The sequence below is a fragment of the Pungitius pungitius genome, chromosome 18 (assembly GCF_949316345.1).
Source record: "Pungitius pungitius chromosome 18, fPunPun2.1, whole genome shotgun sequence".
In the NCBI taxonomy this organism is placed as follows: Eukaryota; Metazoa; Chordata; class Actinopteri; order Perciformes; family Gasterosteidae; genus Pungitius; species Pungitius pungitius.
The window spans coordinates 11203436-11214756 of NC_084917.1; the positions used below are offsets into that span (position 1 = coordinate 11203436).

Genomic DNA, 11321 nt, shown 5'->3' on the forward strand with positions numbered 1-11321 from the left:
ACTCAATCAAAGGCACCACCTGGTGGCCGAAACCATGCAGCAGCACATTCACAAACATCCTACTGAGAAAGAGCTGTGTGTATATATATATATATATATATATATATATATATATATATATATATATATATATATCCTCTCTTATCTCTTATATACTTCCTTCAGTTTTGGAGCTTATCAGACAGGCATTGCAATAGTATTTTATCAGACCCTAAAACAGATTGTTGTCTTAAAGTCATAAGTCAAAGACATAAAATTGTGTCAACGGTTCTTCCATGTAAATGAAACCACAGAAGTTTCTGTTCTCGTAGACGTTTCCTGTGTGAGCGGAAAAATACGGTGTGTAAGATATATGACCTCCATGTGTTTGTGTGTTTTAAAGGGATCCAACTAAAGATAACGTATATTGCTGTTCATAAATGCTTCCTGTGTGGTTCAGGGTTCCAAATGCAATGGATATGTTTCTGGAACCTTTTTGTGTACGATTCCTAATTCAAGTGTAATACTCAGGTATTGGATTATGACCAAACATCTAGGTTCTTAACTATTGACAAAAACCTCAGCTGTACGTTTTATTTCTATATAATTTGCTTGTTTTTTAATGCTACCACACATCACTGAGATAGTAAACATGAAAGTTTATGGTGTAAATGTACATGTACATGTTAAATGTAAATGAGAAGTATCTGATCGCAGAATTTTTAACCTGATATTGAAACATTACAGGGAGGAGAGTTGAACTGCTCACTCTCCGGTTCTTCCCTTTCTTCACTGAGTTAATCAGTCAAGGAATGTCCAGTCACAGTACAATAGATTTAGCAACATGCAGCCATGAATGGATGTTGTGGCCAAATGACATCAATAAATAGCTTATTTTAATATGTCAACTAAATGTGTGGTGTCATGTGTGGTGTGCAAGAGTTAACGCTTAACGAAGTGGGAGAAAAAAAGAAGGTTTTACAAATCAGATCGTAAAAGCTTCTGTGGTTTGAAGCAGGACGAGAGAAAAACAGCGTGGGCAGGAGGACGTCATAAGTAACAGTTTGAGAAAGAGGAAGAGTACAAGTTATCATGATGGCAGGGCTGCTGTGGCGATGATATACATTTATGATATAAATACATATAGAGAATATGTTTAACCAGGACATCTGATGATGCGTGCCGTCTGACCTTTGAACTCTGGTTACATTCAGGTTGTATCTAAAAGTTTATCTTCTTTTCAGACAGAAACCATTTCACAGTTTAATTAAGAAAGACGTTTCTACATTAAGTATGAAAAAAAAATATTCATCATGATGTCCTGAGTTTACAAATTCCCTCCTCTTTCACAGACAATACTGATGACCACGCTTGAATTCACTGTGATTCAACCTTTTAGTCTGCATAGATCCATTGTTTCAAAATGCATGGCTTTCTATGTAGCTATAGCAATAATACAAATGAGGGTACTTTAACAAAGATCAATAGTAACATCTGATTTGCTTCTATGCCAAAAAGCAACAGGGTGCAGGTCATATCAGTGAAATATGAGCGCTCTCTGATCACAGCGTCTCCATCCTCTGACCGAGGTGTTCAGGAGTCACTTGAGGAGTCGCAGGTTCGATTGTCATACATCGGGTTGTTGAAGTTCTCCAAAGTGTCCAGCTCGTTGTCCAGAAGTTGGCCGTACGATCTACGTCTAGAATGGAGGGGAAGTAGAGACATATTTACATTCCCACAAAATGTCATGACTTGAATGTCATTGACAAAAATGTGTAATAGTGAAATAGTAGCAGTGGTTTTGGCTCTGGACTCACCGGCTCTTGTGGCAGTGAATACCAACCAAACCTAGTACACCAGCTGCTATGGACAGAAAAACAATAACTGCGATGATTCCTAGAGAGAAAAAAAACAAAGAGGGATAAGTATCATAAGAGCCATGCTTTGTAAAAACTTTCATGAAGCACCTTCTGCATACGTTGCTGTCTATATTACTTCCTTTCCACCTTTTACACAATACTGCTTATTGCAAAACACGGCAAAGATCTCGGTCAGCTCCTGTGTTTAACCTTAGGGATGAAGGCTGTTGTGTTATTTGATGTTAAATCCGATGCAAAATCCCAAACACACACACATACATTCTAATAAAAAGAACAACTTCATTTAAATGACACGCCAATCCATCATTCAGTCGCTGAGACGTTCTACACCGAAGCTCCAAGGTCAAACTTGTGGTGGTAGATGAACATTCAGGAGATAAACTAGCCGAAATCAATGGATATCGCACAACAGTTGGTTGATGGACTGACCATTGTGTGTTGCCGTGCACTCAGCCATAATACTTGCTAAGCACAGCAAAACACGCTTCACGGTACTGGTCATTGTGTGTGACTAACCTACTCCTGACACAATACATCATGAACAGGAGATAACTTCTTTATGTGCGCACCACACTGACCTTTGAGCCCAGATTTCAATTAGTAATCCCGCTGACGGTAAACTCAGCCGAGGAAAATAAATACCGATGGCTTTCACTCCCCGATGCATTCCTCTTATCTGGAAGCAGGACTCAATCTGTCTCCAACATCTCCCCCTTAGTTTGAGGTTTGAGTTGCTTGCCTGAGCGACAATGAAGTAGCAGTAGGGCTCTGTTGGATGCATGCCTTATATCATCAAATCAAACCCAAACTCTTTATGGAACAAAACAATCCAATCCTTGAACTCACTTGACGATAGGTGTAGGGGGGGGGGGGGAGTGGAATACAGAGGTCTGTTCTAGACAATTCTCGCGTATTTTGTGCTGATACGGAGACAAATGCAACTGCGTAAAAAATACAAATATGAGCTGAAGAACTTTGCTGTTGGCGGGATCGGTCTTGAAGGAGCGGGGCATAAACGCGGTGAAATAACTGGCAGCCGGGTGGGGGCCGTGGTGTAATTGCTGCACACAGCAAGAAAGATGCTTCGGTAGGCTCATTCCCCATCTTTAACTCCCTTGATTTCCTTAAACCTCTCTATTAAAATGGACAAAAATAATGATTACACATGTAAAAACCAGCTGTCAATTGCTCAGTTGGTTGTGTTCTAACATTGTAGAACCTTTATGTTTGTTGTGTAACTATGGTATCATTAGCCAAATAGCACTCAAGTACAGCAGAATGTTGTTGATTCTGCAGCTATTTGGCATTTGTGCCCAATGTAATGAAAACAACAACTAGTTTTCTTATTATAGCAAGTTACGGGATATCTGCACCAGAATTACAAGAAAATAAATGAAAACCAACAATAGTTGTATCATAGATATTAAAAAAAAAAAGAAAATGTTAACCTCAGTGTGGCACGAGAGAAAAAAGTCAGGGGATCAAAGTCCCCTGGACTGGAGGAAGTTCTAAATTTAGTTCCTGGTCCCTGACAAGTCTCCGCTCTAGGGAACGGCACTAGACCATGGAAACTGTTACCAGTCTAATTTGCTCTCAGTAATAGGAAATCAAATGGAAACTTTGAATTTGGGACCTTTGGTTTTGCTAAAACCGGTTACTGCAGATGGATAATTCCTCATTCAGTTCATTAAATATCTCTGACCACTGGGTGACTCGGATGACCTAACACTTTTAATTGGACACCTAGCAAAGAAACATTCCCCTGGAGACACGCCATTAAAGTCTGATCAGCATTAACAGATTTGATAGTTACTGATTAAACGGTTAAAGTAGCATGCGCCAATAACTGTATTAAGGATGAAGAGATCCTGAGAGCTGAGAGAACTTAACGCATCTCTGCAGTGACATTTCTTTGCGAATAATGGAATGAAACAACCGGCAGAAAGGCATTTATCTTCCTTAGTTTAGCTCATTCAACAAGTGAAGACTCCATTCCAAAGTAAACAAGGGAGTTTTGGAATGTTAGTGTGATGTTAAAATATTAACCACGGATCAACACTTATTTGGGTAAAACAGGAGGATGATCGTTTTCTGTCTGTTCAGGGCGTGATTTGTTCTCTGGTTCCTTTTATTTCAACATGAAGAGAAATGCACCTTTTACATCAGGAAGTGTTTGTGTGAGATGACATGAAGTTTAGTGGCAATATGTATTGCTATTAGATAATTATTTACAAACAACGGATTGGCACCCTGGGCTTTGGGGCCTAAAACAGTTATAGATATGATAAGATGTTGAATTATGATATTATTCATTATAATTGTATCTCCAAACAACTAACGAAATGCACCCAAAGCACTTTTCAAAATGCAAATCAGCTACACAGCCTGCTACTTACTCTGTACTTTACTGTGAAGCAAAACAAGTTTTATTTTTAATAATTGAGTTTAAAGTTAAAAACATTTTTGTGGTTTCTTTAACAACAGCGTTCAACGTTTAAGAAGTTAAAGAGCATCAGTAACCATGAGATGGATTGCCATGAACTATTGTACATCTATTTGAGATCCCTAAAGGTTGAATTATGTTAAATGTTCTGGGTTAAATATATTTGTGATGTTGTTTATCCTTATTTGTTTGGTACAAACCTCCACGGTCCCCAGATAATGCATTCTGACATCAGATGGACATTTCTCCCCTTGTGCTACTGGATGACTTGGAAATGTACTGCTGTAATTAACACATCTAGCACATTGATTGGTGTGAAAGTTGGAAAGGACCTACCTGAGCTAAGAGCCTCCGGCTTATGTTCTTCTTGTACCAGGGTGGTGCTGGTGGTGTTGGTGCTGATGCTGCTAGTAGTTCCGGTGTTTTGGTTGGTGATGGAGCCGGTAGTTTGTGCTGTGCTGGGGAGACTGGTGCTGGTACTGGGACTGGTGCTAATACTGCTATTGGTACTGGGACTACTAGTGGTATTGCTATTGGTGCTGGGATGGCTGCTGGTACTGGTATTGGTGATTGTACTGCTGCTGGTACTGGTGCTGGTACTGGTATTGGTGATGGGACTACTAGTGGTATTGCTATTGGTGATGGGACTACTAGTGGAATTGCTATTGCTGCTGGTACTGGTATTGGTGATGGGACTACTAGTGGAATTGCTATTGGTGCTGGGATGGCTGCTGGTACTGGTATTGGTGATGGGACTACTAGTGGAATTGCTATTGGTGCTGGGATGGCTGCTGGTGCTGGTATTGGTGCTGGTACTGCTGCTAGAACTGGTATTGGTGCTGGTGTTGGGACTGGTGCTGGTACTGGTGATAGGACTGCTGCTGGTTTGTGTTTCTGATGAAATTGTGGGATTTGAAGTGTTTCTTAGCAGAGTGCTGATGGTATTTTGGATGGAAGTTGTATTCTTCGGGGCCAGAGTTGTGTTGGGGGGGTGTGACACAGTCAGATGTGTAGTTGATGAACTTAAGGTTGTAGCCTGGGAGCTGCTGGTGTTCAGAGACTTCAATGACATTAGGTGAGTGAGTGGTTCTGTTCTGTTGGATGGCAATTCTTGTGCCTGCATCGCTGCACCACAGAACAGTAGACCTGCAGATATATAGGCACAGCTATTATTGTAAGTCTCACAGTGTATATTTTACACATTAGGGCCAGTTTTCTTGGATGAACATTATGATGTTATATCATAGATGTGTCCATGAAGTGCACTAAATAAAGTACAATCACAAAACACGTCAGAAAATTATAGTTTTTTTTCTTACTGTCAAAAAACATCAATGTAAAGATTCACTAGGCCACTACATTTGTATTAATCCACAGCTGAAGTCCCCAATAAATACACTATACCTCCTTTTTGATTGCTAATTGTAAAAAGTCAGGAAATTACTTAAAATATGACGTATTGTGTGATGAACTAGTACATTGTTGATTTTTCATGGATTTGTTTCAAATTTAGAAAAATATTGAATAATGGCTGTACCTACCCTAACAGTCTGTTAAAGTTCTAATTGTTGAAATATCTTAACACAAAGTTCCCCAAATTAAACTCAAATAAGACAGTTAAAAGTCATAGCCGAATCAAGTTTAACACGGAGAACCATGTCATTCCTTAGCAGGCGAGGCAACGTTTTGTTATCAGTGTTTCAATAAAAAGTCAAGTGGGCAAAGATCAGGTATGACACATTCAAGCTGCCCCTGTCTTTTAGAGAGATTAGAGACAAAAAATTGCTAAATGAATTACCCCATTACTTTCTGACGGAAATTCATTGATTCAAATCAACACAATATGCTGTGATTTAAGAACTCCATCACTCCCCCCAGGGTTCATAACTCCACATTGTGAACAGCTAAAGTTAAGTCCATTTACACAAATGTGTTTAAATGATCGCAAAGTTGAAAGAGTGGAAAGTATTCATTGTACTTTTTCAAAATCACCAAATCAAATGAGACGTAGAAGTGTTCCGTCGTTTAACGTTAACCTTCATCACAGAGAGCCAACTTGTGATTTTACCTGCGTTGTATTAGGTTTTAAGTATGTTTTTTTTTTTAAACCAGCAAAAAATAGACTGTTCTTGAGAGGTGTTGTATCTTTCATTTTAGGAATATGTCTTGAGACCTGCTTGACCAGTAAATAGCAACTTAAATCATAATTGGAGGGACTTTGTAATGATTTCCACACGTTTACAAAGCAAATAGTAAGAGGGACATGTATGTGGTATGTCTGCATTCCCAGCCAAATTTTGTTGACAATTGATTAAATAATCTCAATACTTTAGACGTGATCCTCCACATATTCTGACTTGCTCAAAACGAAACCAAGTCTGGTACATAAAAAGGACAAAGAGAAATCCGATTTTTAGTTCTGGTCATCGAATCAAAAAGCGTGCACTGATGTTAGTGTTTACTCACATGATAGGACAACTTGCAGGCTGCCCCCCATCGTGTCCCCCTTTCACTGAATGGCCACTGACACCTGTGTGTGGCTGCAGCGCTGTGCTCTCTGTGTGCGTAGGTCTAGAGTGGGTGGCTGCCGGTGACAGGAGGTGACTTATTACAAGAGCCCGGAGGCGAGGCTACGTGACGACATGAGTCACACACAAGAAGAAAAAAAGAGGTCCGTTCTAGTGACGAGACTGTAGATTGCATTCCCCTTTGCATGTCCCTCTTTTTACAAAGGCTTTTGAGTACTATAGTAGCTTTTTGTTGAAGCAGAAAGCCACTGAAAGTATTGATGAGCTTATGGTGCTTAATAGTATTCCAAATTGTATCACTAATATTCCTTTACGTGATTATAATTGTGATTTACTGCAGGATTTATATACTGTTTAATTCCTTTCCTCACCCATCAGTGTAATATCTCCAAAACAAATCTGTATTTAAATATATTTATTAATAATATTCGAATTATATACCATGTAATATATAAGGAAATAAGTTGGAAAGAATAGCTTCCTAGTTCAATGTGTAAATTACAGTTAAACTATATATTTATATATAGCCATAATCAAAAAAATATATCAAATAAAGGCTTGAAATATCTCACTTTGCATGTAATGAGTCTATATAATATATTAGTTTCACCTTTTAAGTTGAATTTCTGAAAGTAATGAGCTTTTGCACGATATTCTAATTTTTCGAGCTTCACCTGTATATATTAAACAACGCATATTAAATGGAAGAGTTGTCTTACATGCTAGCAGGGTTTGTGGTCCAACCCTCATCACTCTGTACTGCCCCAAACCGCAGCCTTCTTGTGCTGGATGCAGCCCTGTGTTGTGTGCATCCTGTTGATAGCAGCAGTGTGTCGGGTTGTCTGTAACTGTAGCCGACTGATTAAGAGTATGGCGATGAGGCCAAACAATAGGGGCAAACTGATCATGTCACGTTGAGCTGGAAAAAGGTGATTATATTATTTTGTGAGAGAATGTGAAGTTGGGCTAATTTGGCCTTCATCCTGACAAAGACACACAAAGGATCCCTGAAGTTGTCTACAGCGTTTAGCCAGAACATAAAGTATTGACAACACAATGTTGTGATTCAATCTTCAAATCTTGTTGTATGGGTTTTCCAATAAAATAGTCCCTCCATATAAACAAAACCATGTCTTTTAATCTCTCTACGATCCTTTCAAAGTGTGCAGAGAGAATATTGATGCCCATTCATTCATTTTAATTGGGGAAAAAAACCAAACTGAACCAAATATTTGAGTTCCAGGCTTCATTAGCTCAGAGGCATGAGACTTGTCCAGAGGATTGACTTGAAGATTAATGGAAAATGGATCTTCTTTTTACATGTTTTACATGCTTGGTGGGCGGCAATAAATGAATGACACTCATGCGTTCAATGGACAGTTATGTTGGCTTGAACTACTTTACCAAAGAACATGTGCGGGAATCCATTCCACATCATAGCAAACCCACATTAAAACTGGTTTAATTTGGTATATGAAAGGTGATGGATTATAAATAAATAAAGAAGCCTGGGTCAGTACCAAGGCCTCTAACAATTATTTTCAATTTTTTTCTATCTACAAATTGTTTAGTCTTTAAAAAGTCAGGGAATTGTAAAAATGTATATCTCAGTTTTGTGCCAGTTTTAGATTTTTGATCAAATGCCAAAACAATGATACAAAAGCGACAAAAGCAAGCAAATCATCACATTCGAGAAGCTCTTTTGCTTCAAACATAACTTCAATGTGTCTTCAATTCTGAACTTATTTGACAAGAGAGATTAAAGTATGTTGTTATTAGTTTATGGTATTGTTATGAACTGTAGTTCACATTGAAAGCCAGAAGGGAGCAGCATATTCATGTGTGATGTAGCCTAAGATTTCAAAGCCAGAGACACCAAGGACATTCCTCATTGCTATTGGAGAAATATCTGAATTTACTTTCATTTTCAAAAGCTTTTCTAAGTTCATCGAAGAAACGTCTATCAAACTATCACTAAATAGCTTAGAAAAACTTGACAATTCTTTTACTTTTCGTGAATTTGATGGGTATTGACCCTAAGAAAGTGCAAGGGATAAACTTAATCTGAAAATACACGTCTTGCTGTTCGGATGATCAATTTTGACTGTGGCAATCTGGCGCAATCTTTAATTCAGCTGAAGTGCAACCATGATTACCAAACGATTAAGACGGAAATTCAACATTTTTGAAGACAGTCTGCACTAAAATGGTTGAATGCACAGTATATTGTTAAGACATTTTCTGCTGTGGGTAACAGTAAGAGGTTTAAATAGACGTCAGTGGGAGAAGGGAATAATGGGCTCCTCTCGCAGTGACCTCGCTGCGAAGAGCTCCCTCTGCTCCCGAATGATTGCCTAATTAATGGGCCTGGCTGCTGATAGCCCTGAATCAGTTTGCAAAACAAATGAGGATGGCTGCCGTAGCACCGAAACCTCTGTGGGGAAGTAAAGGAAGCGCTTGCATGAATGAATAACAAGATCCATGCTTCTTTAACAAATGAGGAATAACTTTTCTGTCTTCTGACGGATGATGACGAGGACTTTGTTGCATTAACTTTTTATTAGCAAAGAGAAGCAGGTTCAGTTCAGTGCTTCTGTGGCGCAGTTTGACACGGGGACGTTTGGTTCGTTAAATAAGCTTCCACATTGCAACCTGGAAAAAGAGCTTTTAGCTTTGTGCAGCAAAAAAAATGGTGTTGTGGTTGCAACATTCAAAGAGGGTAAAACATTAAAGGGATTTTTCAGGGGCCACTTCATCAATAGAATAATGGGGGTAATTATCACTGGAGTGGAGAAAGGTCTGAAATTTAAATGGTCCGTTTAAATGAGTCTGACGATGGCACTGGAGGGAAAAAAAAACTCTGTTTAGATAGTGACCAAAACCTCTGAGCATCACCCCATATCCACATCCCACAGAATGGCATTAGCTCAAATTTTATCTTGCCTCGAGGCGTTTCATTGTGTTTAATAAACCAATTCCTGGATTATCCAGTAACTCATGACTTAGTTGCAGTGCCAATGGTCAAAATAATGTGCTTTTTAGCAGCATTTCGGTAAGCGATGGAGTAAGCACGGTGGACCCACTACCTCTGTTGTTCTAACACAAACAAATGTTATGAACGTCAGAAATATCTCAGTTTTTTTCACTCATCTGTTGAAATTCAGAATGTAATTAGGATGACTTATAAGCAGACAAACATGTGAATGAGTATTTACAGAGTACCTGATCAAGGCTTTAGTTGTTGTCCTCCAATTTCCCAATTCCTCTAATGGCAACATTCTCTTCTTGCAATACCACACATAAAGCTCTTTTTTACAGTCCCTTTATTTAGCGAGGAACGCTGCGGTTTACTGGTGCAAGCGACAAAGTAAGGGTGGGATCTGTGGTTGCTTTTGATGTTTCAGGTATAAAATCAAGTGGTCCAAAGAATAATTTACAAACCCACATCAAAAAGCAAAGATTGAAACGGAAAGTCAAATCAAGAAATCGGAAACCAGTAATTTGTGCACATTTGTTTCTGTGTGTGTGTGACTGCATCCAAAAGGAAGATGAAATATTTATTTGCGATATGCAATCTGGCCTCTGGCAAATATGCAGCGGTAATTTCAGTCAGCACTCATCCAAGTCATTTGCCTTTTTTTGTACATTTCCGCACTGTAAAAAGCTATTCTCCTGAATGACTTCTCTTGAATTCGTATTACTTGATTTTGAATATTCTTGAAAGAAAAGTAATGAAGCATCATATATTAATGGCAGGAATCAAATAAAGCTTTGTGAGAGAATGTAAATAAACCTTTTACCACAGTTAGGCGAAAGATAGAAACAAGATGGAGAATACATTTCCATTGCAGACTGTATGAATATTGAATCCAATGAAAAAAGGTCAGAATTCTGTGTTCAGGTCTGCCTCTCTGTGAATGATTAGATCACACAGCTGCTACCCGATGCAGCGGTCCCAGCTCTGAACATCTGGAAAAGGCCCGCCTATAGTGTTGCTCCTTGTACAGCTCAGCGCACTGTGCTCAGTGTTCCGGTTCTGGCAATTGCCCGAATATAATGAGCCATTGACCTTTCACAGCATGATTTTACACAGGCAGTGTACTGCTAAGTCATAATCCACACAGCATTCCAGATTGTGTGATTTGCATTTATATTGACAGGCAAAATGTGTCGATTAATGCCATGGTGGCTGCAGCCAGATGGAACCAGACAACATTTTTCATGTAGTCGGACACATTGTTCTGATGAAGTCCCAAAGGCCGTTGTTAAAATTGAGGTTGATAGCAATACTCAATCAATATCCTCTGGGAGAGGAAACAAGAGGAGAGGGCTTAGAGCATTTTTTGAAGCGTTTTGCTCTTTCCAACATTGATAATGACCATTGGAGAAACAGTTTTGATCAATGACAGTAACAATAGTCCAAATCCCATAATGTGAAAACAATGTCACAATGTCAAAGAGGTCACTCATTGCCTACTGAGAATCAACACC

General features: G+C 38.9%; 1 protein-coding gene across 1 annotated transcript; it reads right to left on the reverse strand.

Moving 5' to 3' along the window:
* Positions 1–132: 132 nt before the first annotated feature.
* parm1 (prostate androgen-regulated mucin-like protein 1) lies at positions 133–6882 on the reverse strand. The gene is made up of 4 exons (XM_062559001.1): positions 6769–6882; positions 4639–5448; positions 1797–1875; positions 133–1678 (listed from the first exon to the last, which is right to left on the reverse strand). The coding sequence occupies exons 1-4, from the start codon at positions 6797–6799 to the stop codon at positions 1573–1575; spliced, it is 1026 nt and encodes a 341-aa protein (XP_062414985.1). The 5' UTR covers positions 6800–6882; the 3' UTR covers positions 133–1572.
* Positions 6883–11321: the final 4439 nt, after the last annotated feature.

Excerpts from the sequence above, each read along its gene's own strand:
- parm1 (XM_062559001.1), bottom strand. The coding sequence starts at position 6,799 with ATGGGGGGCAGCCTGCAAGTTGTCCTATCAT. Across the intron at positions 5,449-6,768 it reads CCTGCAAGTTGTCCTATCAT|GTCTACTGTTCTGTGGTGCA; the intron begins GTGAGTAAACAC and ends ATATATCTGCAG. Across the intron at positions 1,679-1,796 it reads ATTCACTGCCACAAGAGCCG|ACGTAGATCGTACGGCCAAC; the intron begins GTGAGTCCAGAG and ends CCTCCATTCTAG.